The sequence below is a fragment of the Rhinoderma darwinii genome, chromosome 7 (assembly GCF_050947455.1).
Source record: "Rhinoderma darwinii isolate aRhiDar2 chromosome 7, aRhiDar2.hap1, whole genome shotgun sequence".
NCBI classification, from domain to species: Eukaryota; Metazoa; Chordata; class Amphibia; order Anura; family Rhinodermatidae; genus Rhinoderma; species Rhinoderma darwinii.
Window position 1 is genome coordinate 1,701,299 of NC_134693.1, and position 27,992 is coordinate 1,729,290.

The following is a 27,992-nucleotide window of genomic DNA, read 5'->3' on the forward strand; positions in this document are numbered from 1 at the left end:
CGACGTTTCTCTGCCTGTAACGGATTTGGCTTGGGGCCAGGTTTCGGACCGTACCAAGTGGGCTCTTCTCCTTGACTCTCGGGGGGCGCGGGGGTCCCGGTAACCTTGGCTCAGTATAGGGGCAGTGGGGGTACACAGGAGCTCCTCGGAGTTTGTCTTTATGCGTCTTCTCCTCCTCAGGTTGTGTGGAGCGGTGTGTACGGCGGGTCCCCGCCCCCTCCCCCCCCGGCAGTCGCGGTGGTAGAGTCCGCCAGGTTGCCGGTTGGCGCACGCTGCTCTTATAATGAAATGTGATGAGCGGAGAGAGGAGATGGGAGCGGGGAGCCGCCATGTACAACACCGAGCAGCGCGCCTGCAGCCCCGAGCCGCTCATCATGCCCTACTCCGCCGAGCTCATCTTCTACATAGAGATGGACACCCCGCCTCCAGGTAACCACTGAGCCCCAATGTCCTCGCATGACGTCAGCGGCGCCGCATCTCCCCTCTGCTCCCGGCGGCCGCTGCCTTACGTAATGAAGTTTGTGCCGACGGTGTCTGATAAAATGGGTGTCCCGGGTGATGACTGAGAGGGGGGGGGTTGTCCCGGGTGATGACTGAGAGGGGGGGGGGTTGTCCCGGGTGATGGGGAGGGGGGGCCGGGCTCCTGCGGATGGATATGTGACCGGTCTCGGCCGCCGCGCATTGTCCCTCAGTCGCGTCTCGGTGGCGGAGGCTTTTGTTCTATTTCTATTCGGTTACGTCATATTAACCCTGTGCGTGCAGGAGATTACTGCACCGAGTGTGATTGTCGGTGGTGACCCCCCCCAGTCATGGAGTCATTGTCAGCGATGAGACATGGGGTTGGGGGGGGGGGACGGACTGTAGGGAATGGAGGGGTTGGGGGGGACGGACTGTAGGGAATGGAGGGGTTGGGGGGGACGGAATGGAGGGGTTGGGGGGGAGGGAATGGAGGGGTTGGGGGGGACGACGGACTGTAGGGAATGGGGGGGACGGGGGACTAGGGAATGGAGGAGATGGGGGGACTGTAGGGAATGGAGGAGATGGGGGGGAATGGAGGAGATGGGGGGGAGACGGGGGACTGTAGGGAATGGAGGAGATTGGGGGGGGACTGTAGGAGATGTGGGGGGAATGGAGGAGATGGGGGGGGGGACTGTAGGGAATGGAGGAGATGGGGGGGGGACTGTAGGAGATGGGGGGGGGGACTGTAGGGAATGGAGGAGATGGGGGGGGGGGACTGTAGGGAATGGAGGAGATGGGGGGGGGACTGTAGGGAATGGAGGAGATGGGGGGGGGACTGTACTGAATGGAGGAGATGGGGGGGGGACTGTAGGGAATGGAGGAGATGGGGGGGGGGACGGACTGTAGGGAATGGAGGAGATGGGGGGGGGGAATGGGGGGGAGACGGGGGACTGTAGGGAATGGAGGAGATTGGGGGGGGACTGTAGGAGATGTGGGGGGAATGGAGGAGATGGGGGGGGGGAATGGGGGGGAGACGGGGGACTGTAGGGAATGGAGGAGATTGGGGGGGGACTGTAGGAGATGTGGGGGGAATGGAGGAGATGGGGGGGGGGGACTGTAGGGAATGGAGGAGATGGGGGGGGGGACTGTAGGAGATGGGGGGGGGGGACTGTAGGGAATGGAGGAGATGGGGGGGGGGACTGTAGGGAATGGAGGAGATGGGGGGGGGGACTGTAGGGAATGGAGGAGATGGGGGGGGGGACTGTACTGAATGGAGGAGATGGGGGGGGACTGTAGGGAATGGAGGAGATGGGGGGGGACGGACTGTAGGGAATGGAGGAGATGGGGGGGGGGGAATGGAGGAGATGGGGGGGGAATGGAGGAGATGGGGGGGGGAATGGAGGAGATGGGGGGGGGACTGTAGGGAATGGAGGAGATGGGGGGGGGGACTGTAGGGAATGGAGGAGATGGGGGGGGGGGGAATGGAGGAGATGGGGGGGGGGACTGTAGGGAATGGAGGAGATGGGGGGGGGAATGGAGGCGATGGGGGGGGACTGTAGGGAATGGAGGAGATGGGGGGGGAATGGAGGAGATGGGGGGGGAATGGAGGAGATGGGGGGGGGGGAATGGAGGAGATGGGGGGGGGGGAATGGAGGAGATGGGGGGGGGGGAATGGAGGAGATGGGGGGGGGACTGTAGGGAATGGAGGAGATGGGGGGGGGACTGTGGGGAATGGAGGAGATGGGGGGGGGAATGGAGGAGATGGGGGGGGGACTGTAGGGAATGGAGGAGATGGGGGGGGGGACTGTAGGGAATGGAGGCGATGGGGGGGGGAATGGAGGAGATGGGGGGGGGGGACTGTAGGGAATGGAGGCGATGGGGGGGGAATGGAGGAGATGGGGGGGGACTGTAGGGAATGGAGGCGATGGGGGGGGAATGGAGGAGATGGGGGGGGACTGTAGGGAATGGAGGAGATGGGGGGGGGGGAATGGAGGAGATGGGGGGGGGACTGTAGGGAATGGAGGAGATGGGGGGGGGACTGTAGGGAATGGAGGCGATGGGGGGGGGAATGGAGGAGATGGGGGGGGACTGTAGGGAATGGAGGAGATGGGGGGGGGACTGTAGGGAATGGAGGAGATGGGGGGGGGACTGTAGGGAATGGAGGCGATGGGGGGGGGGAATGGAGGCGATGGGGGGGGGGAATGGAGGCGATGGGGGGGACTGTAAGGAATGGAGGAGATGGGGGGGGGCTGTAGGGAATGGAGGAGATGGGGGGGACGGGACTGTAGGAGATGGGGGGGGGGACTGTAGGGAATGGAGGAGATGGGGGGACTGTAGGGAATGGAGGCGATGGGGGGGGGACTGTAGGGAATGGGGGGACGGGACTGTAGGGAATGGAGGAGGGGGGGAATGGAGGAGATGGGGGGGAGGACTGTAGGGAATGGGGGGGACTGTGGGGTGATATGGAGGAGGGGGGGACTGTGGGGTGATATGGAGGAGGAGGGGGACTGTGGGGTGATATGGAGGAGGGGGGGACTGTGGGGTGATATGGAGGAGGGGGGGGGACTGTGGGGTGATATGGAGGAGGGGGGGGACTGTGGGGTGATATGGAGGAGGGGGGGGGACTGTGGGGTGATATGGAGGAGGGGGGGGACTGTGGGGTGATATGGAGGAGGGGGGGGGACTGTGGGGTGATATGGAGGAGGGGGGGGGGACTGTGGGGTGATATGGAGGGGGTTCTCTGCCCGGGGGAGGGGTATTGTCCTTTCCTGTGTCCCCCGCAGAGCTGTCCTGGGTGTTGTGGTGCATTACTACCGGGAGCGGACGTGTTGGGGGGGGGGGGCTTCATCTGTTGGGTGTTTTGAATAACTTTTTTGGGGTCTCATCAGTTTTGTGCCCCCTCCTCGAGCAGTGTGTCCGTCTCAGCTCCGAGTACCTGCTGCTTCCCCCGCACTTGCTGCTGAGCGTCAGGAACGGACGATGCCTCTGATTGGCTGCGCGCTGTCTCCATTCAGAGATTACTTTTTGCCAACGGCATCTGATTTGGGATTTAGAAGAGAAATCCGGTTGGTGAGCGGAGGATTAGGGTTACTAGCGAGCACTCGCAGCAGCCTGGTGCGTGACATGTACAGCCGCGCTCCTGCTGCATGTGACTGAGAGAACAAAGCGCCGCACGTTACACCGGCCGCTCTCGTGTTGGGGATGAGATGGAATCTTGTACGACCGCGTGTCAGTGCGGCGCTAAATACTGAGAAGAGTGCGCCGACACCTTGTGATACCTTATATAACGCTCTGATACTCTATATAACGCTCTGATACTCTCTATAACGCTCTGATACTCTCTATAACGCTCCGATACTCTCTATAACGCTCCGGTACTCTCTATAACGCTCCGGTACTCTCTATAACGCTCCGGTACTCTCTATAACGCTCCGATACTCTCTATAACGCTCCGGTACTCTCTATAACGCTCCGGAACTCTCTATAACGCTCCGGTACTCTCTAACGCTCCGGTACTCTCTATAACGCTCCGGTACTCTCTATAACGCTCCGGTACTCTCTATAACGCTCCGATACTCTCTATAACGCTCCGGTACTCTCTATAACGCTCCGATACTCTCTATAACGCTCCGGTACTCTCTATAACGCTCCGGAACTCTCTATAACGCTCCGGAACTCTCTATAACGCTCCGGTACTCTCTAACGCTCCGGTACTCTCTATAACGCTCCGGTACTCTCTATAACGCTCCGGTACTCTCTATAACGCTCCGGTACTCTCTATAACGCTCTGATGCTCTCTAACGCTCTGATGCTCTCTAACGCTCTGATGCTCTCTAACGCTCTGATGCTCTCTAACGCTCTGATGCTCTCTAACGCTCTGATGCTCTCTAACGCTCTGATGCTCTCTCTAACGCTCTGATGCTCTCTCTGACGCTCTCTCTAACGCTCTGACGCTCTCTGATGCTCTCTCTAACGCTCTGATGCTCTCTCTAACGCTCTGATGCTCTCTCTAACGCTCTGATACTCTCTCTAACGCTCTGATACTCTCTCTAACGCTCTGATACTCTCTCTAACGCTCTGATGCTCTCTCTAACGCTCTGATACTTTAAGGCTCTGTTCACACGCTAAACAAAAAACGGTTGACAATACGGAGCTGTTTTCAAGGGAAAGCGGCTCCTGATTTTCATCTGTTTTTTAATCAACTCGCGTTTTTTGTGGCGTTTACGCATCTTTTTGGAATTGTTTTTCTATGGAGTCAATGAAAAACCGCTCCAAAAACGTCTTAAGAAGTGACCTGCGCGTGTTTTTACGGGGCGTCTATTTACCTGCCGTTATTTGAAAATGAGGCGTAAAATAATCGGAACAGAACGCCGTATTTCCCATTGAAATCAATGGGCAGATGTTTGGAGACGTTCTGCTTCCAATTTTTCAGACGTTTTTTGGCCGTGTGAACATTCCCTAATGCTGTAATACGTTAATTAGTGCTCTGATACCGCGCTCTATAATGCTCTGATACCGCGCTCTATAATGCTCTGATACCGCGCTCTATAATGCTCTGATACCGCGCTCTATAATGCTCTGATACCGCGCTCTATAATGCTCTGATACCGCGCTCTATAATGCTCTGATACCGCGCTCTATAATGCTCTGATACCGCGCTCTATAATGCTCTAGACCTGGGGTCTCAAACTCGGCCGTGTAAGTGGGCCACATATGGAAAAAATTTGAAGTTGACGGCCGCATTTCAACAATCTAGTTTTCCAGTTTGTGTCGCTAAATGCAGTCCGGCGGCAGACGCATGTCAAGATTGGCCAGCCCCTTTTGCTGCCGCAGTGCCCTCCGTGGATGCTGCCGCAGTGCCATATATGGACAGTGATGTCAGGGGCTTGCCCAGAGCTGGAGTCCGGGAGCAGAGCCGCTTCTAGCACTCCGCTGTGCTCCTGACATCACTGTCCAGCCCTGGGGAAGCCCTAGACATCGCTGTCCATATATGGACAGCGATGTGGGGATTCCAGTCCCGGAGCAGAGCCTGTACTAGCGCTCTGCCTGGGACTCCGCTCTGGGGAAGACCCTGACAACACTGTCCATATTGGACAGCGATGTGAGGGAATTCCACAGAGTCCTGGAGCAGAGCTGATACTAGCGGCTCTGTCCTGCGGGCCGCAGATGATAGCCTCAGGGGCCGTGTGCTTGAGACCCCTGCTCTAGTACGTTAAATAATGCTCTGATACGCGCTCTATAATGCTCTAATACTTTATATAATGTCGTGAGGTGCGCTGTATAATACTCTGATACTCTATATAATGGGAGGTGTGCTCTATAATACTCTATATAATGGGAGGTGCGCTCTATAATACTCTATATAATGGGAGGTGCGCTCTATAATACTCTATATAATGGGAGGTGCGCTCTATAATACTCTATATAATGGGAGGTGCGCTCTATAATACTCTATATAATGGGAGGTGCGCTCTATAATACTCTATATAATGGGAGGTGCGCTCTATAATACTCTATATAATGGGAGGTGCGCTCTATGATACTCTATATAATGGGAGGTGCGCTCTATAATACTCTATATAATGGGAGGTGCGCTCTATAATACTCTATATAATGGGAGGTGCGCTCTATAATACTCTATATAATGGGAGGTGCGCTCTATGATACTCTATATAATGGGAGGTGCGCTCTATGATACTCTATATAATGGGAGGTGCGCTCTATGATACTCTATATAATGGGAGGTGCGCTCTATAATACTCTATATAATGGGAGTTGCGCTCTATGATACTCTATATAATGGGAGGTGCGCTCTATGATACTATATAATGGGAGGTGCGCTCTATGATACTCTATATAATGGGAGGTGCGCTCTATATAATGGGAGGTGCGCTCTATAATACTCTATATAATGGGAGTTGCGCTCTATATAATGGGAGGTGCGCTCTATGATACTCTATATAATGGGAGGTGCGCTCTATAATACTCTATATAATGGGAGGTGCGCTCTATAATACTCTATATAATGGGAGGTGCGCTCTATAATACTCTATATAATGGGAGGTGCGCTCTATGATACTCTATATAATGGGAGGTGCGCTCTATGATACTCTATATAATGGGAGGTGCGCTCTATGATACTCTATATAATGGGAGGTGCGCTCTATAATACTCTATATAATGGGAGGTGCGCTCTATGATACTCTATATAATGGGAGGTGCGCTCTATGATACTCTATATAATGGGAGGTGCGCTCTATGATACCCTATATAATGGGAGGTGCGCTCTATAATACTCTATATAATGGGAGGTGCGCTCTATATAATGTGAGGTGCGCTCTATGATACTCTATATAATGGGAGGTGCGCTCTATAATACTCTATATAATGGGATGTGCGCTCTATATAATGGGAGGTGCGCTCTATGATACTATATAATGGGAGGTGCGCTCTATAATACTCTATATAATGGGAGGTGCGCTCTATGATACTCTATATAATGGGAGGTGCGCTCTATAATACTCTATATAATGGGAGGTGCGCTCTATAATACTCTATATAATGGGAGTTGCGCTCTATATAATGTGAGGTGCGCTCTATGATACTCTATATAATGGGAGTAGCGCTCTATATAATGGGAGGTGCGCTCTATGATACTCTATATAATGGGAGGTGCGCTCTATGATACTCTATATAATGTGAGGTGCGCTCTATAATACTCTATATAATGGGAGGTGCGCTCTATAATACTCTATATAATGGGAGTTGCGCTCTATATAATGTGAGGTGCGCTCTATGATACTCTATATAATGGGAGTAGCGCTCTATATAATGGGAGGTGCGCTCTATGATACTCTATATAATGGGAGGTGCGCTCTATGATACTCTATATAATGTGAGGTGCGCTCTATAATACTCTATATAATGGGAGGTGCGCTCTATGATACTCTATATAATGTGAGGTGCGCTCTATAATACTCTATATAATGGGAGGTGCGCTCTATGATACTCTATAATGGGAGGTGCGCTCTATGATACTCTATATAATGGGAGGTGCGCTCTATGATACTCTATATAATGGGAGTTGCGCTCTATATAATGGGAGGTGCGCTCTATGATACTCTATATAATGGGAGGTGCGCTCTATGATACTCTATATAATGTGAGGTGCGCTCTATAATACTCTATATAATGGGAGGTGCTCTCTATGATACTCTATAATGGGAGGTGCGCTCTATGATACTCTATATAATGGGAGGTGCGCTCTATAATACTCTATATAATGGGAGTTGCGCTCTATATAATGGGAGGTGCGCTCTATGATACTCTATATAATGGGAGGTGCGCTCTATGATACTCTATATAATGTGAGGTGCGCTCTATATAATGGGAGGTGCGCTCTATGATACTCTATATAATGGGAGGTGCGCTCTATATAATGGGAGGTGCGCTCTATATAATGGGAGGTGCGCTCTATATAATGGGAGTTGCGCTCTATATAATGGGAGGTGCGCTCTATGATACTCTATATAATGGGAGGTGCGCTCTATGATACTCTATATAACGGGAGGTGCGCTCTATGATACTCTATATAATGGGAGGTGCGCTCTATAATACTCTATATAATGGGAGGTGCGCTCTATGATACTCTATATAATGGGAGGTGCGCTCTATAATACTCTATATAATGGGAGGTGCTCTCTATGATACTCTATAATGGGAGGTGCGCTCTATGATACTCTATATAATGGGAGGTGCGCTCTATATAATGGGAGGTGCGCTCTATGATACTCTATATCAGGGGTCAGGAACCTTTTTGGCTAAGAGAGCCGTAAACGCCACATATTTTGAAATATAATTCCGCGAGAGCCGTACAATATGTTTAAAGGGCCATTGACAGATCAATCGCTCCAATGTTCACTTAGTACAGCAAGGAATGCTCCTCCCTGCTGTATAAAGCCACAACTGGACTGAAACAATGGTAATTAGCAGTAAAAAATTAAATAAATAACTTACATTGTGAGCTTGCGATGCATGACATCAGTCCAGCAGTCTGGCTTCTTCTTTTTCCTGCGCATGACTGGAAGCTGGCATTCTTCCCACCTGATGTTGAGAGAATGCCAGCTTTGAGGCATTCGCAGAAGAAAGAATGCCGCTTCACTAGGGGACGCAGGTGCGTGCTTGCAGACGGCGCGGCTATGCAGGGAGTTATGGGAAATGTAGTCCATGCTCCCTGCCGCTCACCACTGCCGCCAATGCTTATCAGGCCATCAAAGAACTACCAATATCAGCGTGCACCGCGGCCTGATGGAGCGCGGTGCACGGGCTGATGGAGCGCGGTGCATGCATCCTTCCCATAGACAGGTAGGAGCAGTGGCGGATTAAGTAGACCATGGGCCCTGGGCTGTTACCCAAACTTGGGCCCCCCTTCCTCACCGTAACTATTTTTAACACTACCTTTTTGGGCAAGCATTAACAGTGTTACGATTCCCCTTGTCACAGCGCGGTGTCCCTACATACTGACAGGATCACACTGTGCAGGGACACAACCTCCTGACAAGGGGAATTGTCTATCAGTCCTGGACCGCAGAAAGACTTTTTGTGAAATACAAGGATTTCCTATAATAAACATGCCAGGAGAGGTGACAGATTCTCTATAAATCTAGTGACTCACAGGTGACGACGTCTCAGATTCTAGTAGTTTTTTTCCTCTTTTCTTCTCCATCCGGTCCAGCGCTCATGACGACTTCTCCCGGCCATGACTCATTTCTGCAGAATTTGCCACTTAGACGTCTCCTCACTTTTCCAACATTTCCACACCTATAAACGAAAATAAAGTTATCATGGTGCCACATAGTGTACCCCTAAATATAATAGCACCAAACACTGCGCGCCTGAATATAATACCACACACTGTAAAACACCATACACACAGCCCCCTGTACATAGTGCCACACACAGCCCCTGTAGATATTACACACCCCCATAGATATCGCCATACACAGCCCCCTCTATATATCACATCCCCCTCGTAGAGAGCGTTACACACAGCCCCCTATAGATAGTGCCATACAGCCCCCCTGTAGAGAGCGCCACACAGCCCTCCCCCTCTTGTAAATAGCACCAAAAAGCCCCCCCTATAAAGAGCGCCACACACATACCACGGTGGATAGCACTACACAGCCCCCCCTTGCCTCACAGCGCTCCCCCTTGTATATAGTGCCTCACAGCGCTCCCCCTTGTATATAGTGCCTCACAGCGCTCCCCCTTGTATATAGTGCCTCACAGCGCTCACCCTTGTATATAGTGCCTCACAGCGCTCCCCCTTGTATATAGTGCCTCACAGCGCTCCCCCTTGTATATAGTGTCACACAGCGCTCCCCCTTGTATATAGTGCCACACAGAGCTCCCCCTTGTATATAGTGCCACACAGCGCTCCCCCTTGTATTTTTTTTTGGTAATAACATTGTTTTACCCTAAAATAGACCTTTTATTTGTGATCGTCATTGTCTACCGTAAATTTTAATATATTACATGTCTATATTAGGGTAATTGGGTCAGCGCTAGCGTTACAACAATGATTGGCGGGGGGAACGTTTTTTTTGGGGTGGGTATTTTATGTGTATTTATTATTATATTTTTTTTTTGCACTTTACTATTTTTTATTACTATGTTCTGATCCTCAAAGGTCAAAAAAGACCTTTGGGGAACTTTATATCTACTTTCTCTTTGTTTTACACCATGTTTTTCCACTGTAACTGGAGCTGCACAGCAGCCCCAGTTACAGGGGAAATCAGCCCTCTCACAGTGACGATTGTCACTAATAGGGCTGTGCTGGGTCTAGTAAGACCCAGCAACAGTCTGCCACTAACGGCACCCGGCGATCATGTGACCTGTCACATGATCACCGGGAGGAATAGAGACAGCGCCGCTGCTGCTGTCTCTATTCCTGTACACAGCGTTCATTGAGCGCTGTGTAAGAAGACATCGGAGAAGAAAGAAGCAGCGAAAGCTGCTTCTGTCTTCTCCTCAGGGTCCCCGGCAGTCACTGACAGCCGGAGACCCGACATTCAGCTGCCCGATCGCGCGGGCAGCAAGTTAAAACCCGAGCCGTAGAAAGTCTATGGCTCGGGTTTTAAGCACCCGTCCCTGACCGCTGGCCGTAAAAATACAGCCAGCGGTCGGGAACCAGTTGGGCAGGAGGATAATCCTGTACTGACCTCAGCGCCGGTGACCGCCCGCCGGCTCTTCTCTTGCTGCTTTGGAGTAACAGAACAGCCGTCCGTCGCTGTTCTGTTACTCAATGGCGGCGGCCCGCACTGTCAGGGAGGCGTGTCCTACCCCTGGATACTGGCGAATTCCCTGCTCCTCCCCATCTTCGGCCGTTAGCAGCGCTAGCGCGCTGAATAGATTTAGGAGATAATGTGCGTTTCGGGCTGCCATGGGCCCCCTGGGAGCCTCGGGCGGCCGCCCGAAACGCCCATATGATAATCCGCCACTGGGTAGGAGCCCTGTCTGCGAGCCAGATACGGCCATCAAAAGAGCCATATCTGGCTCGCGAGCCATAGGTTCCCGACCCCTGCTCTATATAATGGGAGGTGCGCTCTATGATACTCTATATAATGGGAGGTGCGCTCTATATAATGGGAGGTGCGCTCTATATAATGGGAGGTGCGCTCTATATAATGGGAGGTGCGCTCTATAATACTCTATATAATGGGAGGTGCGCTCTATGATACTCTATATAATGGGAGGTGCGCTCTATATAATGGGAGTTGCGCTCTATATAATGGGAGGTGCGCTCTATAATACTCTATATAATGGGAGGTGCGCTCTATAATACTCTATATAATGGGAGGTGCGCTCTATAATACTCTATATAATGGGAGGTGCGCTCTATGATACTCTATATAATGGGAGGTGCGCTCTATATAATGGGAGTTGCGCTCTATATAATGGGAGGTGCGCTCTATAATACTCTATATAATGGGAGGTGCGCTCTATAATACTCTATATAATGGGAGGTGCGCTCTATGATACTCTATATAATGGGAGGTGCGCTCTATAATACTCTATATAATAGGAGGTGCGCTCTATGATACTCTATATAATGGGAGGTGCGCTCTATGATACTCTATATAATGGGAGGTGCGCTCTATGATACTCTATATAATGGGAGGTGCGCTCTATGATACTCTATATAATGGGAGGTGCGCTCTATAATACTCTGTATAATGGGAGGTGCGCTCTATGATACTCTATATAATGGGAGGTGCGCTCTATGATACTCTATATAATGGGAGGTGCGCTCTATGATACTCTATATAATGGGAGGTGCGCTCTATGATACTCTATATAATGGGAGGTGCGCTCTATGATACTCTATATAATGGGAGGTGCGCTCTATGATACTCTATATAATGGGAGGTGCGCTCTATGATACTCTATATAATGGGAGGTGCGCTCTATGATACTCTATATAATGGGAGGTGCGCTCTATAATACTCTATATAATGGGAGGTGCGCTCTATGATACTCTATATAATGGGAGGTGCGCTCTATATAATGGGAGGTGCGCTCTATGATACTCTATATAATGGGAGGTGCGCTCTATGATACTCTATATAATGGGAGGTGCGCTCTGATACTCTATATAATGGGAGGTGCGCTCTATATAATGGGAGGTGCGCTCTATGATACTCTATATAATGGGAGGTGCGCTCTATAATACTCTATATAATGGGAGGTGCGCTCTATGATACTCTATATAATGGGAGGTGCGCTCTATATAATGGGAGGTGCGCTCTATGATACTCTATATAATGGGAGGTGCGCTCTATGATACTCTATATAATGGGAGGTGCGCTCTATAATACTCTATATAATGGGAGGTGCGCTCTATGATACTCTATATAATGGGAGGTGCGCTCTATGATACTCTATATAATGGGAGGTGCGCTCTATGATACTCTATATAATGGGAGGTGCGCTCTGATACTCTATATAATGGGAGGTGCGCTCTATATAATGGGAGGTGCGCTCTATGATACTCTATATAATGGGAGGTGCGCTCTATAATACTCTATATAATGGGAGGTGCGCTCTATGATACTCTATATAATGGGAGGTGCGCTCTATATAATGGGAGGTGCGCTCTATGATACTCTATATAATGGGAGGTGCGCTCTATGATACTCTATATAATGGGAGGTGCGCTCTATAATACTCTATATAATGGGAGGTGCGCTCTATGATACTCTATATAATGGGAGGTGCGCTCTATGATACTCTATATAATGGGAGGTGCGCTCTATAATACTCTATATAATGGGAGGTGCGCTCTATGATACTCTATATAATGGGAGGTGCGCTCTATATAATGGGAGGTGCGCTCTATGATACTCTATATAATGGGAGGTGCGCTCTATGATACTCTATATAATGGGAGGTGCGCTCTATAATACTCTATATAATGGGAGGTGCGCTCTATGATACTCTATATAATGGGAGGTGCGCTCTATGATACTCTATATAATGGGAGGTGCGCTCTATGATACTCTATATAATGGGAGGTGCGCTCTATGATACTCTATATAATGGGAGGTGCGCTCTATGATACTCTATATAATGGGAGGTGCGCTCTATGATACTCTATATAATGGGAGGTGCGCTCTATGATACTCTATATAATGGGAGGTGCGCTCTATGATACTCTATATAATGGGAGGTGCGCTCTATGATACTCTATATAATGGGAGGTGTGCTCTATAATACTCTATATAATGGGAGGTGCGCTCTATGATACTCTATATAATGGGAGGTGCGCTCTATGATACTCTATATAATGGGAGGTGCGCTCTATAATACTCTATATAATGGGAGGTGCGCTCTATGATACTATATAATGGGAGGTGCGCTCTATAATACTCTATATAATGGGAGGTGCGCTCTATAATACTCTATATAATGGGAGGTGCGCTCTATATAATGGGAGGTGCGCTCTATGATACTCTATATAATGGGAGGTGCGCTCTATGATACTCTATATAATGGGAGGTGCGCTCTATGATACTCTATATAATGGGAGGTGCGCTCTATGATACTCTATATAATGGGAGGTGCGCTCTATAATACTCTATATAATGGGAGGTGCGCTCTATGATACTATATAATGGGAGGTGCGCTCTATAATACTCTATATAATGGGAGGTGCGCTCTATAATACTCTATATAATGGGAGGTGCGCTCTATATAATGGGAGGTGCGCTCTATAATACTCTATATAATGGGATGTGCGCTCTATATAATGGGAGGTGCGCTCTATGATACTATATAATGGGATGTGCGCTCTATATAATGGGAGGTGCGCTCTATGATACTCTATATAATGGGAGGTGCGCTCTATGATACTCTTTATAATGGGAGGTGCGCTCTATGATACTCTATATAATGGGAGGTGCGCTCTATATAATGGGAGGTGCGCTCTATGATACTCTATATAATGGGATGTGCGCTCTATATAATGGGAGGTGCGCTCTATGATACTCTATATAATGGGAGGTGCGCTCTATGATACTCTATATAATGGGAGGTGCGCTCTATAATACTCTATATAATGGGAGGTGCGCTCTATGATACTCTATATAATGGGAGGTGCGCTCTATGATACTCTATATAATGGGAGGTGCGCTCTATGATACTCTATATAATGGGAGGTGCGCTCTATGATACTATATAATGGGAGGTGCGCTCTATGATACTCTATATAATGGGAGGTGCGCTCTATGATACTCTATATAATGGGAGGTGCGCTCTATGATACTCTATATAATGGGAGGTGCGCTCTATGATACTCTATATAATGGGAGGTGCGCTCTATGATACTCTATATAATGGGAGGTGCGCTCTATAATACTCCATATAACGGGAGGTGCGCTCTATATAATGGGAGGTGCGCTCTATAATACTCTATATAATGGGAGGTGCGCTCTATGATACTCTATATAATGGGAGGTGCGCTCTATGATACTCTATATAATGGGAGGTGCGCTCTATAATACTCTATATAATGGGAGGTGCGCTCTATAATACTCTATATAATGTGAGGTGCGCTCTATGATACTCTATATAATGGGAGGTGTTCTCTATAATACTCTGACACTTTTATATGATGTTCCGAGGCGTTTTCTGTCCGGTTCGGTGACGCGTCCAATATTTGGGGTGTTTTATGTTTCGCAGTGATTTATGTGATGTCATCTCCGCTCCATATATTGGGGGGGGGGTCGTTTGTCGCAGTTACCCGGACACTGAAGATATTACACGCTACTGCTATAAACCGATGGTCCCCAAAACATAGAACCGTCAGGACCTCAAACGCCCCCATTTATGTAGCATTGGAGGAACTTCTATAATCTGTGAATCTTCTGTGTTTTTTAGACGCAGCGTTTCAGCAGCGCGAGCGATGTCGTCATTTGTGCGCTGACGCTGATCCCCCCCCCCCCCCTCGCTTCTTATCGGTTTCAGACTCTTGTATAGTTACATAGTTACATAGTTAGTACGGCTGAAAAAAGACACATGTCCATCAAGTTCAACCAAGGTAAGGGAAAAGGGAAGGAAAAATTACTACACATAGGAGCTAATATTTTTTTGTTCTAGGAAATTATCTAACCGTTTTTTAAAGCCATCTACTGTCCCTGCTGTGACGGCTCCTGCGGTGACTATTCCATAGATTCACAGTTCTCACAGTAAAGAAGGCTTGTCGCCTCTGCAGCTTGAACCTTTTTTTCTCCAGACGGAGGGAGTGCCCCCTTGTTTTTTGAGGGGGTTTTACAAGGAACAGGATATCACCATATTTTTTGTATGTGCCATTAATATATTTATATAAGTTAATCATGTCCCCCCTTAGTCGTCTTTTTTCAAGGCTAAATAGGTTTAATTCTTTCAACCTTTCCTCATAACTTAAATTCTCCATGCCCCTTATTAGCTTCGTTGCTCTTCTTTGTATTTTTTCCAACTCCAGGGCATCCTTTCTATGAACTGGAGCCCAGAACTGAACTGCATATTCTAGATGGGGCCTCACTAATGCTTTGTAAAGTGGCAATATTACATCCCTGTCCCGCGAGTCCATGCCTCTTTTAATACACGACAATATCTTGCTGGCCTTTGAAGCAGCTGATTGACACTGCATGCTGTTATTGAGTTTATGATTTACAAGAACACCCAGATCTTTCTCAACAAGTGACTCCCCCAGTGTAGCGCCCCCTAGGACATATGATGCATGCAGGTTGTTGGTACCCAGATGCATAACTTTACATTTATCTACATTAAACTTCATTTGCCAAGTGGACGCCCAAACACTTAGTTTGTTTAAATCTGCCTGTAATTCATGAACATCTTCCATAGTCTGAACTATATTACATAGCTTGGTGTCATCTGCAAAAATAGAAATAGTGCTATTAATCCCATCCTCTATATCATTAATAAATAAGTTGAATAATAGTGGTCCCAGCACTGAACCCTGGGGTACACCACTTATAACCGGTGACCATTCAGAGAAGGAATCATTGGCCACAACTCTCTGGATACGGTCCTTGAGCCAATTCTCAATCCAATTACAAACTATATTTTCTAAACCTATAGTCCGTAATTTACCCATTAGGCGTCTATGGGGGACAGTGTCAAATGCCTTTGCAAAGTCCAAAAACACTAAATCCACAGCGGCCCCTCTGTCTAGACTTTTGCTTACCTCTTCATAAAAACAGATTAGGTTAGTTTGACAACTTCTGTCCTTAGTAAAACCGTGCTGGCTGTCACTTATAATGCTATTTATTGTCACATAATCCTGTATATAGTCCCTCAATAGCCCCTCAAACATTTTCCCCACGATGGATGTTAAGCTTACTGGTCTATAATTACCCGGGGAAGACCTAGAGCCCTTTTTGGAAATAGGCACCACATTTGCCCTGCGCCAGTCCCTTGGCACTATACCAGTCACTAGAGATTCTCTGAATATTATGAAAAGGGGGACAGAAATAACTGAACTAAGCTCTTTAAGAATTCTAGGGTGTAACCCATCTGGTCCCGGAGCCTTGTGCACATTTATTTTATTTAATTTAGCTTGGACCATCTCTACATTCATCCAATTCAGTATATCAGCCGATATATTAACAGCACTGGCACCGGCTACATCAGCTGCTCCTTCTTCTGTTGTATATACAGAGCTAAAGAACCCATTTAGTAACTCTGCCTTCTCTTGATCCCCTGTGATCAACTCCCCATTACCATTATCTAGGGGTCCTACATGTTCAGACCTTGGCTTTTTTGCATTTATATGCTTGAAGAATTTTTTAGGATTTGTTTTACTATCCTTGGCCACCTGCCTTTCATTTTGTATTTTTGCTAATTTTATTACATTTTTACAGATTTTATTAAGCTCTTTATATTTTACAAAGGCTACAGCTGTACCCTCAGATTTGTATTTTTTAAATGCCCTTTTTTTGTCGTGTATTGCCCCTTTCACAGAAGGTGTAAGCCATGTGGGGTTTAATTTGAGTCGTTTATACTTGTTACCTATAGGAATACATTTTGCACTGTAATAACTCAAAGTAGATTTGAAAATCTCCCATTTATCATTTGTTCCATTATTTGACATTAGTTCTTCCCAGTCCATATCCTGAATTGCAGCCCTCATCCTGGGGAAATTGGCTTTCTTAAAATTAAATGTTTTTGCCCTCCCGGCCGGTGTTTGTTTTTTACAGTATAGGTAAAATGTAACTATATTATGATCACTGTTACCGAGGTTTTCACGAACATTGACATTCCCAACAAGATCTGCATTATTAGAAATGACCAGATCCAACAGAGCTTCACCTCTAGTCGGGTCTTCCACAAACTGGCCCATAAAATTTTCCTGCAACAGGTTGAGGAAATGTCTCCCCTTTGCAGTTGAAGCCGAACCATGACACCAATTAATATCCCGGAAATTAAAATCTCCCATTATCACTACAGTACCCGCCTGTGCAGCCCGCTCCATCTGTTTATATAGCTGAACTTCCATCTCCTCAGTTATATTGGGGGGTCTATAGATTACACCAAAAGTAATTTTTTCAGTGTTTACCTCCCTTTCTAGTTCCACCCACAAGGTTTCAACCTCCTCACAGTATTCACCCACTATTGTCTCTTTCACACTCGCCTTCATATCACTTCTCACATACAGACATACACCACCACCTTTCCTATTTGTCCTGTCTTTACGAAAAAGTGTAAAACCCTGTAGATTTACAGCCCAGTCATGTGAAGAGTCCAGCCATGTTTCAGCAACACCAACTATATCTATATTTTCTTCCAGTATCAAGGCCTCCAGCTCCCCCATTTTGCTTGCTAGACTTCTGGCATTTGTGAACATACACTTTAACTTGCCTGTCAGTTTTTCACTTTTATTATCAGAAATGTGATTTGACATTAATCGGTCCTTTTTATTTACACTGATGTTTTGTAACGAAAGGATCTCCTTATCTTGTTGTCTAGTCCTCTCCCCACATTCTGTTTCTCCCCCACCAATATAGTCTGACCCCTCTCTAACCTGGCTACCCCTTTTTTTTCTACATTGACCTCCCTCCTCAGCCCTAGTTTAAATACTCCGCCACCCCAGCTAGAATTCTCTCCCCCAGCACAGCGGACCCCCTTCCATTTAGGTGCAAATCATCTGCAGAATACAGTTTGTACCCCAATGAAAAGTCAGCCCAGTGCTCTAGGAACCCAAATCCTTCTCCTCTACACCAAGACTTCAGCCATGCATTTAACTCCCTAAGCTCCCGCTGTCTTTCCTGTGATGCGCATGGCACAGGCAGTATTCCTGAGAATACACCCTTGGAGGTCCTTCCCTTCAGCTTGTAGCCTAGTTCTTTAAAATTATTCTTAAGGCTCCTCCACCTACCATTTATTCTGTCGTTGGTACCGACATGGACCACGACAGCTGGATCATCACCAGCCCCTCCCAGCAATTTGTCCACCCGTTCCACCACATGCCGAACCCTGGCACCAGGGAGACAGCAAACCATTCGGTTGAGGTGGTCTTGGCGACAAATAATTCTATCCGTCTTCCTGATTATAGAATCCCCTACGACTATCAATTGTCTTGGCTTACCTGCATTACCATCCCGCCGACTACTAGCTGGGCTGTTCTCCCGGCTGTTAGGGAGATCAGTATCCACTAGGGCTGCCATTTCTGAGACTGACACCCTCGCATCATCACCCAACTTGGCAATTTTGCCTGGAATGTCAGAAACCGGATCGGCCTTCCTTGTCTTTGACCCCTTTCTACTGCCCCTAACTACATCAACCCAGCTACTTACCTGATCCTGCTCACCCATGTCTTCACCCTCCAGTTGTAACCCACTAACTGCATGCTCTGTGAGCAGCAAGCTCCGTTCAAAATTGTCTATCCTCCTCAGTGTTGCATTCTGCTCCTCCAGATCTCTAATACGAGCTTCCAGGTGAACAATATGCTCACATCTGCCACAGAGATATTCACCCTGGAACTCCGGCTCCAGTCGTGCATACATATGGCAAACTGTGCACTGAAGAAAACCTCCAATCTTGCTGTCCATTATCCCAGTTACAAAAAAACAGCGAACAGGTGTTAACCAAAAAGATAAAGAAGTAGAAGAGCACTTACTTGGGCTTTAACTCCTCTTTTCAACTCCGGTTTTTGGAACTCCACTTAATATACAAACCACTTGCTATCAAGGCACAGAGCAGGCTCTACAGAGTAGTGAGGCCTGATTTATACCACCTGGTAGCAGCTAAGCCCTCCCCCTTACTCAGCTACTCAGGAAACTGCAAAGGAAAAAAAGGTTACAAATTATGTCACTTTTGCAAACTTTGTAGCAAGCAAGCAATCAATACATATATCACATACAATGGCCCCCCACTTTGTCACACACAACACAGTAAATCAATCCGGTTTTTGGAACTCCACTTAATATACAAACCACTTGCTATCAAGGCACAGAGCAGGCTCTACAGAGTAGTGAGGCCTGATTTATACCACCTGGTAGCAGCTAAGCCCTCCCCCTTACTCAGCTACTCAGGAAACTGCAAAGGAAAAAAAGGTTACAAATTATGTCACTTTTGCAAACTTTGTAGCAAGCAAGCAATCAATACATATATCACATACAATGGCCCCCCACTTTGTCACACACAACACAGTAAATCAATCCGGTTTTTGGAACTCCACTTAATATACAAACCACTTGCTATCAAGGCACAGAGCAGGCTCTACAGAGTAGTGAGGCCTGATTTATACCACCTGGTAGCAGCTAAGCCCTCCCCCTTACTCAGCTACTCAGGAAACTGCAAAGGAAAAAAAGGTTACAAATTATGTCACTTTTGCAAACTTTGTAGCAAGCAAGCAATCAATACATATATCACATACAATGGCCCCCCACTTTGTCACACACAACACAGTAAATCAATCCGGTTTTTGGAACTCCACTTAATATACAAACCACTTGCTATCAAGGCACAGAGCAGGCTCTACAGAGTAGTGAGGCCTGATTTATACCACCTGGTAGCAGCTAAGCCCTCCCCCTTACTCAGCTACTCAGGAAACTGCAAAGGAAAAAAAGGTTACAAATTATGTCACTTTTGCAAACTTTGTAGCAAGCAAGCAATCAATACATATATCACATACAATGGCCCCCCACTTTGTCACACACAACACAGTAAATCAATCCGGTTTTTGGAACTCCACTTAATATACAAACCACTTGCTATCAAGGCACAGAGCAGGCTCTACAGAGTAGTGAGGCCTGATTTATACCACCTGGTAGCAGCTAAGCCCTCCCCCTTACTCAGCTACTCAGGAAACTGCAAAGGAAAAAAAGGTTACAAATTATGTCACTTTTGCAAACTTTGTAGCAAGCAAGCAATCAATACATATATCACATACAATGGCCCCCCACTTTGTCACACACAACACAGTATGATCTAAGTTTCCTTTTGTTTTGTTTTTTATCAGCGCTTCCTCCTAAACCAGCGAAGTCGAGTCCTGTGTGTGACGGCGGGGGTAAGGACGGCTCCGGCCCGCCGGCCCTGGGGGACGCAGAGTGGTATTGGGGAGACATCTCAAGGTAAAGGATCCAGAAACGAGGCGTCCGCTGTCCCCGGCACCGGCTGGAATGTGGCGTCTCATCTCATTGGTTTCTGTCTCCAGGGAAGAAGTAAATGATAAACTGCGTAATATGCCGGACGGGACGTTTCTGGTCCGCGACGCCTCCACCAAACTGCAGGGAGATTACACGCTCACCCTCCGGTAAGTTGGCGGCTTGTGAGACGTCGTCCTGATTCTTTCCTCTGTGTGAGATTACTTCGTGTTGGTTCTGGGCGGCAGGCTGAGCGCTGTCACATGTGCGGGGCGACTTCTACACCCCCTCCCCTGTATCGTGATCGATCTTCCAGCTGGTCCGGGGTATTGCGCACGCGGCCTCTGGATGAGGATGAGTGTTATTTGCCACCCCTCCCCCGCTCATACATTTTTGGCTTTTTTTAGGAAGGGTGGAAACAACAAACTGATAAAGATTTACCACAGAGACGGCAAATACGGGTTTTCAGATCCATTGACTTTTAAATCTGCTGTGGAACTGATCAACCATTACAGACACGAATCCCTGGCCCAGTACAATCCCAAGCTGGATGTGAAGCTGCTGTATCCGGTGTCGCGCTGCCAGCAGGTGAGTGACTGCCGCCACACAAGCGCTGCGCCACCGCTGCTCGACGCTTCTGTCTGACCGGCCGCCACTCTGTTGTGCACAGGATCAGCTCCTGAAGGAGGAAAACATTGACGCCGTGGGGGAGAAGCTCCAGGAATATCACGGCCAGTTCCAGGACAAGAGCAAAGCGTACGATGGACTGTATGAGGAGTACACCAAGACGTCTCAGGTCAGTGGCTCAGACGTGGCACCCCCCCCCCCTGCTTATATACAGACCACTCCTACATGATGGCCACACCTCCTGCTTATATACAGGCCACTCCCATGTGATGGCCACCACCGCTTATCTACAGGCCCCTCCCATGTGATGGCCAAACCCCTGCTTATATACAGGCCCCTCCCACATGATGACCGTTCATGGCTGACCGGAGATTTCACTTTAATAGGACACTATTGATGAAAGCCCCAAAGGTTTTAACCCCTTCCCGGCTGCAGCCATTTTTCAGATTTCCATTTTTGTTTTCCCTCCTGCCATGACATTTTTATTTTTCCGTCAATGTGGATTTTTATTTTTGCGGGGCGAGCTGTTCTTTTTAATGGTACCATTTTGGGGTACGTGCGACTCTTTTTTACTGCGTTTACTGTGCGGGTTAAATAATGTGATTGGGATCGTTGGACGAGGATTCCAGTTCTGTATGTGTTTGTACCTTAATTAACCTGGGAGCCTTCATTAGCACCCTGTGATTGTGTCGCGGGGGCGATGGGCTGTGTGAGAAGGCTGCCCCCTGTTCCTAAGCCCTCAGATGCCGTGGTCGCTATTGACCGCGGCAATTAAGGGATTAAATTAACGGGGTCTCGCTTGTTGCGGTGAAGTGTCGGCTGTATCATACAGCGGACCCCGCGTTGTAAGGAGCAGGCTCAGCCCGCGGGCCCGCTCCATACTTCCCTATCTGTTGATGACGACGTAAGGGACAGGGTTAATACTGACCTTCCCAATTCAGTCCCTGCGGGCGGCTCCTCTCTGAGTGGTAACGTGGCTTCACATTACAGGAGATTCAGATGAAGAGGACGGCGATTGAGGCGTTTAGTGAGACCATTAAGATCTTCGAGGAGCAATGCCACTCCCAGGAGCGATACAGTAACGAAATCCTGGAACGTTTCCACCGAGAAGGCAACGACCAAGAGATTGAGAGGTGAGGCGGCGGCGGCGGCTCGGGATGTTTCATCTTTGTTCATCATATTCGCACATTTTGACTCTTCGCTCTTCCAGAATAATGATCAATTACGAGAAACTGAAGTCTCGATTGGGGGAAATTCACGACAGTAAAATGCGACTGGAGCAGGACCTGAAGAAACAAGCGCTGGACAACCGGGAAATCGACAAGAAGATGAACAGCATCAAACCCGACCTGATCCAGCTGCGGAAGATCCGGGATCAGTACCTGGTGTAAGTGTCCCCTCCCCCTCCGATGACGACACTTGCGTCCTGCCTGCAGCTTATAACACAATCTATTGTGTGATACAATGTGTAAGATTAGACCGGCAGTCCGAAGATGCGCCAAATTTATCACCGTATGAAAGAACATTAATCGACATGTAGACACTTGCTTATACCCCCTCCCCTATTGGTTGGCACGGCGTGTACCCCAGCGCATGGCATGTACCCCAGAATTCTGGCTCAATTTGAATCTGCTCCTGTGTGTCCGGTCGCCCCCCCCACCCCCATTCAGAAATGGTTTCCTGAATCCGCTCGTTGTTTCTGTGATCCGGCCGCAGAGACTTGTAATAAAAGAGGCGATCTCTTTTCTCCCGGCAGGTGGCTCAATCACAAGGGCGTGCGGCAGAAGCACATTAATGACTGGCTGGGAGTCAAGAACGAGGGTCCTGATGAGTGAGTGTCCAGCGTCTGTCCCACAGCCGCCACCACAGCAGCACATAAGTATTCAGGCCCTAACCTGCTTTTCCTCTCCGTACCAGGCCGTACTTCATATGTGAGGAGGAGGGTCTGCCCCACTATGACGAGAAGACCTGGTTTGTTGGGGACTTAAACCGGACACAAGCAGAAGACTTACTCCAAGGAAAGCCGGACGGCGCCTTTCTGATCCGGGAAAGCAGCAAAAAAGGCTGTTACGCCTGCTCTGTGGTGTAAGGGATTTCTTCTATTTATCACTTCAGTAACTGCTCCTGTCAGACCTGGTGTATACAGAAGGAATCTATGCATGCACGTCCAGACCTGAATATTGAAAGTGATCAGTACAGGATAAGTAATGTATGTACACAGTGACTCCATCAGCAGAATAGTGAGTGCAGCTCTGGAGTATAATACAGGATGTAACTCGGGATCAGTACAGGATAAGTAATGTAATGTATGTACACAGTGACTCCACCAGCAGAATAGTGAGTGCAGCTCTGGAGTATAATACAGGATGTAACTCAGGATCAGTACAGGATAAGTAATGTAATGTATGTACACAGTGACTCCACCAGCAGAGTAGTGAGTGCAGCTCTGGAGTATAATACAGGATATAACTCAGGATCAGTACAGGATAAGTAATGTAATGTATGTACACAGCGACTCCACCAGCAGAATAGTGAGTGCAGCTCTGGAGTATAATACAGGATGTAACTCGGGATCAGTACAGGATAAGTAATGTAATGTATGTACACAGTGACTCCAGCAGAATAGTGAGTGCAGCTCTGGAGTATAAGGGCGGGTTCACACGTGGCGGAATTTCACTTAAATTCCGCTGCGGACACTCCGCAGCGTTAATCCGCAGCGGTGCCGTTTGTCCATTGACTTACACTTTAATTTAGCAGTGTTCGTTTAGACGAGGCGTAAAATTCCGCTGCGGAGCATAGGCTGCGGAGCGGAATTTGGTGTCCGCAGCATGCTCTGTCTGTTGCGGAGCAGTGGCGGACTCATGGCGGAATTTCTCCATTGACTTCAATGGAGAGTCAAAATTCCGCAATGAAGTCCGCAGATCTTATGTGTGCTGCGGAGCGTATTGGTTTTACTACCATGATATTTCTTCATTCTGGCTGGACCTATGTATTTCTAGGTCTACAGCCAGACTGAGGAAGTCAATGGGGCTCCCGTAATGACGGGAGCGTTGCTAGGAGACGTCTGTAAATAGTCACTGTCCAGGGTGCTGAAAGAGTTAAGCGATCGGCAGTAACTGTTTCTGCACCCGGGACAGTGACTACCGATCTCAATATACATGTATCTGTAAAAAAACATATAAGTTCATACTTACCGAGAACTCCCTGCGTCTGTCTCCAGTCCGGCCTCCCAGGATGACGTTTCAGTGTAAGTGACGGCTGCAGCCAATCACAGGCTAATAACAGGCTGCAGCGGTCACATGGACTGCCGCGTCATCCAGGGAGGTCGGCCTGGATGCCGAAAGAGGGACGCGTCACCAAGACAACGGCCGGTAAGTATGAAAATCGTTTACTTTCACTAGGGAAAGTGCTGTCCCTTCTCTCTATCCTGCACTGATAGGGAGAAGGGAAGCACTTTTACCGCAGTCCGCAGCAGCTAGTCCGCATCAATGTACTGCACATTTTGTGCAGATCCGCAGCAGAATCTGCAACGCAGATTCTGTGCGGCATTGATGCGGACAGTTGCGGAGGAAATCCGCCACGTGTGGTCATGCCCTAATACAGGATATAACTCAGGATCAGTACAGGATAAGTAATGTAATGTATGTACACAGTGACTCCAGCAGAATAGTGAGTGCAGCTCTGGAGTATAATACAGGATGTAACTCAGGATCAGTACAGGATAAGTAATGTAATGTATATACACAGCGACTCCACCAGCAGAATAGTGAGTGCAGCTCTGGAGTATAATACAGGATATAACTCAGGATCAGTACAGGATAAGTAATGTATGTACACAGTGACTCCACCAGCAGAATAGTGAGTGCAGCTCTGGAGTATAATACAGGATGTAACTCGGGATCAGTACAGGATAAGTAATGTATGTATGTACACAGTGACTCCAGCAGAATAGTGAGTGCAGCTCTGGAGTATAATACAGGATGTAACTCAGGATCAGTACAGGATAAGTAAGGTAATGTATATACACAGCGACTCCACCAGCAGAATAGTGAGTGCAGCTCTGGAGTATAATACAGGATGTAACTCAGGATCAGTACAGGATAAGTAATGTAATGTATATACACAGCGACTCCACCAGCAGAATAGTGAGTGCAGCTCTGGAGTATAATACAGGATATAACTCAGGATCAGTACAGGATAAGTAATGTATGTACACAGTGACTCCACCAGCAGAATAGTGAGTGCAGCTCTGGAGCATAATACAGGATATAACTACGGATCAGTACAGGATAAGTAATGTATGTACACAGTGACTCCACCAGCAGAATAGTGAGTGCAGCTCTGGAGTATAATACAGGATATAACTCAGGATCAGTACAGGATAAGTAATGTAATGTATGTACACAGTGACCACCAGCAGGATAGTGAGTGCAGCTCTGGAGTATAATACAGGATATAACTCAGGATCCGTACCGGATAAGTAATGTAATGTATGTACACAGTGACTCCTCCAGCAGAATAGTGAGTGCAGCTCTGGAGTATAATACAGGATGTAACTCAGGATCAGTACAGGATAAGTAATGTATGTACACAGTGACTCCACCAGCAGAATAGTGAGTGCAGCTCTGGAGTATAATACAGGATGTTACTCAGGATCAGTACATGATAAGTAATGTAATGTATGTACACAGTGACTCCACCAGCAGAATAGTGAGTGCAGCTCTGGAGTATAATACAGGATGTAACTCAGGATCAGTAATGTAATGTATGTACACAGTGACTCCACCAGCAGAATAGTGAGTGCAGCTCTGGAGTATAATACAGGATGTAACTCAGGATCAGTACAGGATAAGTAATGTAATGTATGTACACAGTGACTCCACCAGCAGAATAGTGAGTGCAACTCTGGAGTATAATACAGGATATAACTCAGGATCAGTACAGGATAAGTAATGTATGTACACAGTGACTCCACCAGCAGAATAGTGAGTGCAGCTCTGGAGTATAATACAGGATGTAACTCAGGATCAGTACAGGATAAGTAATGTAATGTATGTACACAGTGACTCCACCAGCAGAATAGTGAGTGCAGCTCTGGAGTAGAATACAGGATATAACTCAGGATCAGTACAGGATAAGTAATGTAATGTATGTACACAGTGACTCCACCAGCAGAATAGTGAGTGCAGCTCTGGAGTATAATACAGGATATAACTCAGGATCAGTACAGGATAAGTAATGTAATGTATGTACACAGTGACTGCTGTTTATGGAGAGATCTATATGTAACATGAAGTTAGAAGTTGATCAGGGACTTCTGTGGGATATAATAGTGGGACGCCTCTTCTCCGCTGTGAGCAGTTCGGACATGTCTATAAGCTGCCGGTGAAGCTGGTTATATTCTGGGTCATGGCGGCCTCTGGTCTACTATGGTGAATGTTTCCGGCTGTATAATAATTGTCGTCTTGTCTCCTCCTACTTCAGGGCGGATGGTGACGTCAAGCACTGCGTTATATACGGTACGTCTCGAGGCTACGGGTTTGCAGAGCCATACAATCTTTACAGCACACTTAAGGAGTTGGTTCTTCATTACCAGCACACGTCCCTGATCCAACACAACGATTCCCTGAACGTCCGGCTGGCCTATCCCGTCTACGCGCACACGTCCTCCCTGTGTAGATAAGTTCCTGCAGGAGGAGGATGGCGCTGGCTATTCTGGATTTTTCTACAGTTTTTACTAGAACTCGGAGGGCATTCTTTCTACTTAGACTGCTTGTTTTGCACAAGAAGTGAATTTGTGAATGTGAAATGAAGAATGATGAGACTGCGCTGGATGGCGACGCAGATCCGAGGGCTCCGCTGCTTCCTGCCGCTGTGAGATCAGAAGAGAGTCGGGCACTGTCCGTGGATTCCTGACTGTCCGATATCATGGGACGCCGCCCTGGTCGCCATCATCCACTGAACTTCTGCTGCAGCGCCGGCTCCGTATTGGAAGGAGCATGTGAAGACCAAAGGATTCTGGAGATCCACTTTTTTTTTTTTATTCCTGTGAGGAAACCTGAACTCCTTTATAAAGTTGCTTAATTTTTCCAACCGTAAACAAAGTTTTGGCTTCCACGGCACGAACGCTCCACGTGAGGAAACGTCAATAGTTTTAACCAAATTCAACCACCAAAACTTTGTTCAATTGCTGGATTGAGCACTTACGTGGGAACCGCGTGGCGCCTGCACAGATTTCTACATCAAAACTTGAAGAAGAAGAAAAGGTGTTTGGAAAGCAGGACACTAATCTGTCGTGTTGTGGGTGGCGGTTGCCTAGCACGTTACATGACGGCATGATCCCCCGCCGCCACCCGTTACATTGTTTCTTGTTTGTCCGTTTTTCCAAAGTTTGTTACAATGGACACTTTACTTTGGGATGTAATCCCCTGATCCGGAGCTGGTGCTCCGAGTCTTGTTCATGGGGAATATAGTTTTGTTAGAAAACGTGTTGTATTGTCAGGTCAGTGCTTCTAGATGGCTCGCGATACCAAATAATCCCCGCTCCATAGGGTGGGGAACGGCAGACCTTGTGACAGCCGGGTGTAGCTCGTATATTATGTTCGCTGTCACACGTGACCCCTCCGCAGCTGCTTTATAGGGAGAGCCTTTTATTGCTGTGGGTACCATCTGGGGCTCCTCAATATTAGGACATCACTGTGGAGAGAGGGGGGATCTGACATGGCGCCCCAGCACTTGTGGAGGGGGGGGGAGTCTGACATG

At 47.9% G+C, this 27,992-nt stretch overlaps 1 protein-coding gene across 1 annotated transcript; it reads left to right on the forward strand.

Moving 5' to 3' along the window:
* The first annotated feature begins 20 nt into the window (after positions 1-20).
* On the forward strand, positions 21-27,973 carry PIK3R3 (phosphoinositide-3-kinase regulatory subunit 3). Its single transcript, XM_075832554.1, is given in 11 exon segments — positions 21-429; positions 20,480-20,591; positions 20,675-20,773; positions 21,011-21,191; positions 21,274-21,399; positions 22,221-22,363; positions 22,441-22,617; positions 22,987-23,061; positions 23,148-23,315; positions 26,715-26,908; positions 26,911-27,973. Coding segments are annotated over 11 exon segments (1,524 nt in total). The 5' UTR covers positions 21-293; the 3' UTR covers positions 27,024-27,973.
* The last annotated feature ends 19 nt before the right edge of the window (positions 27,974-27,992 follow it).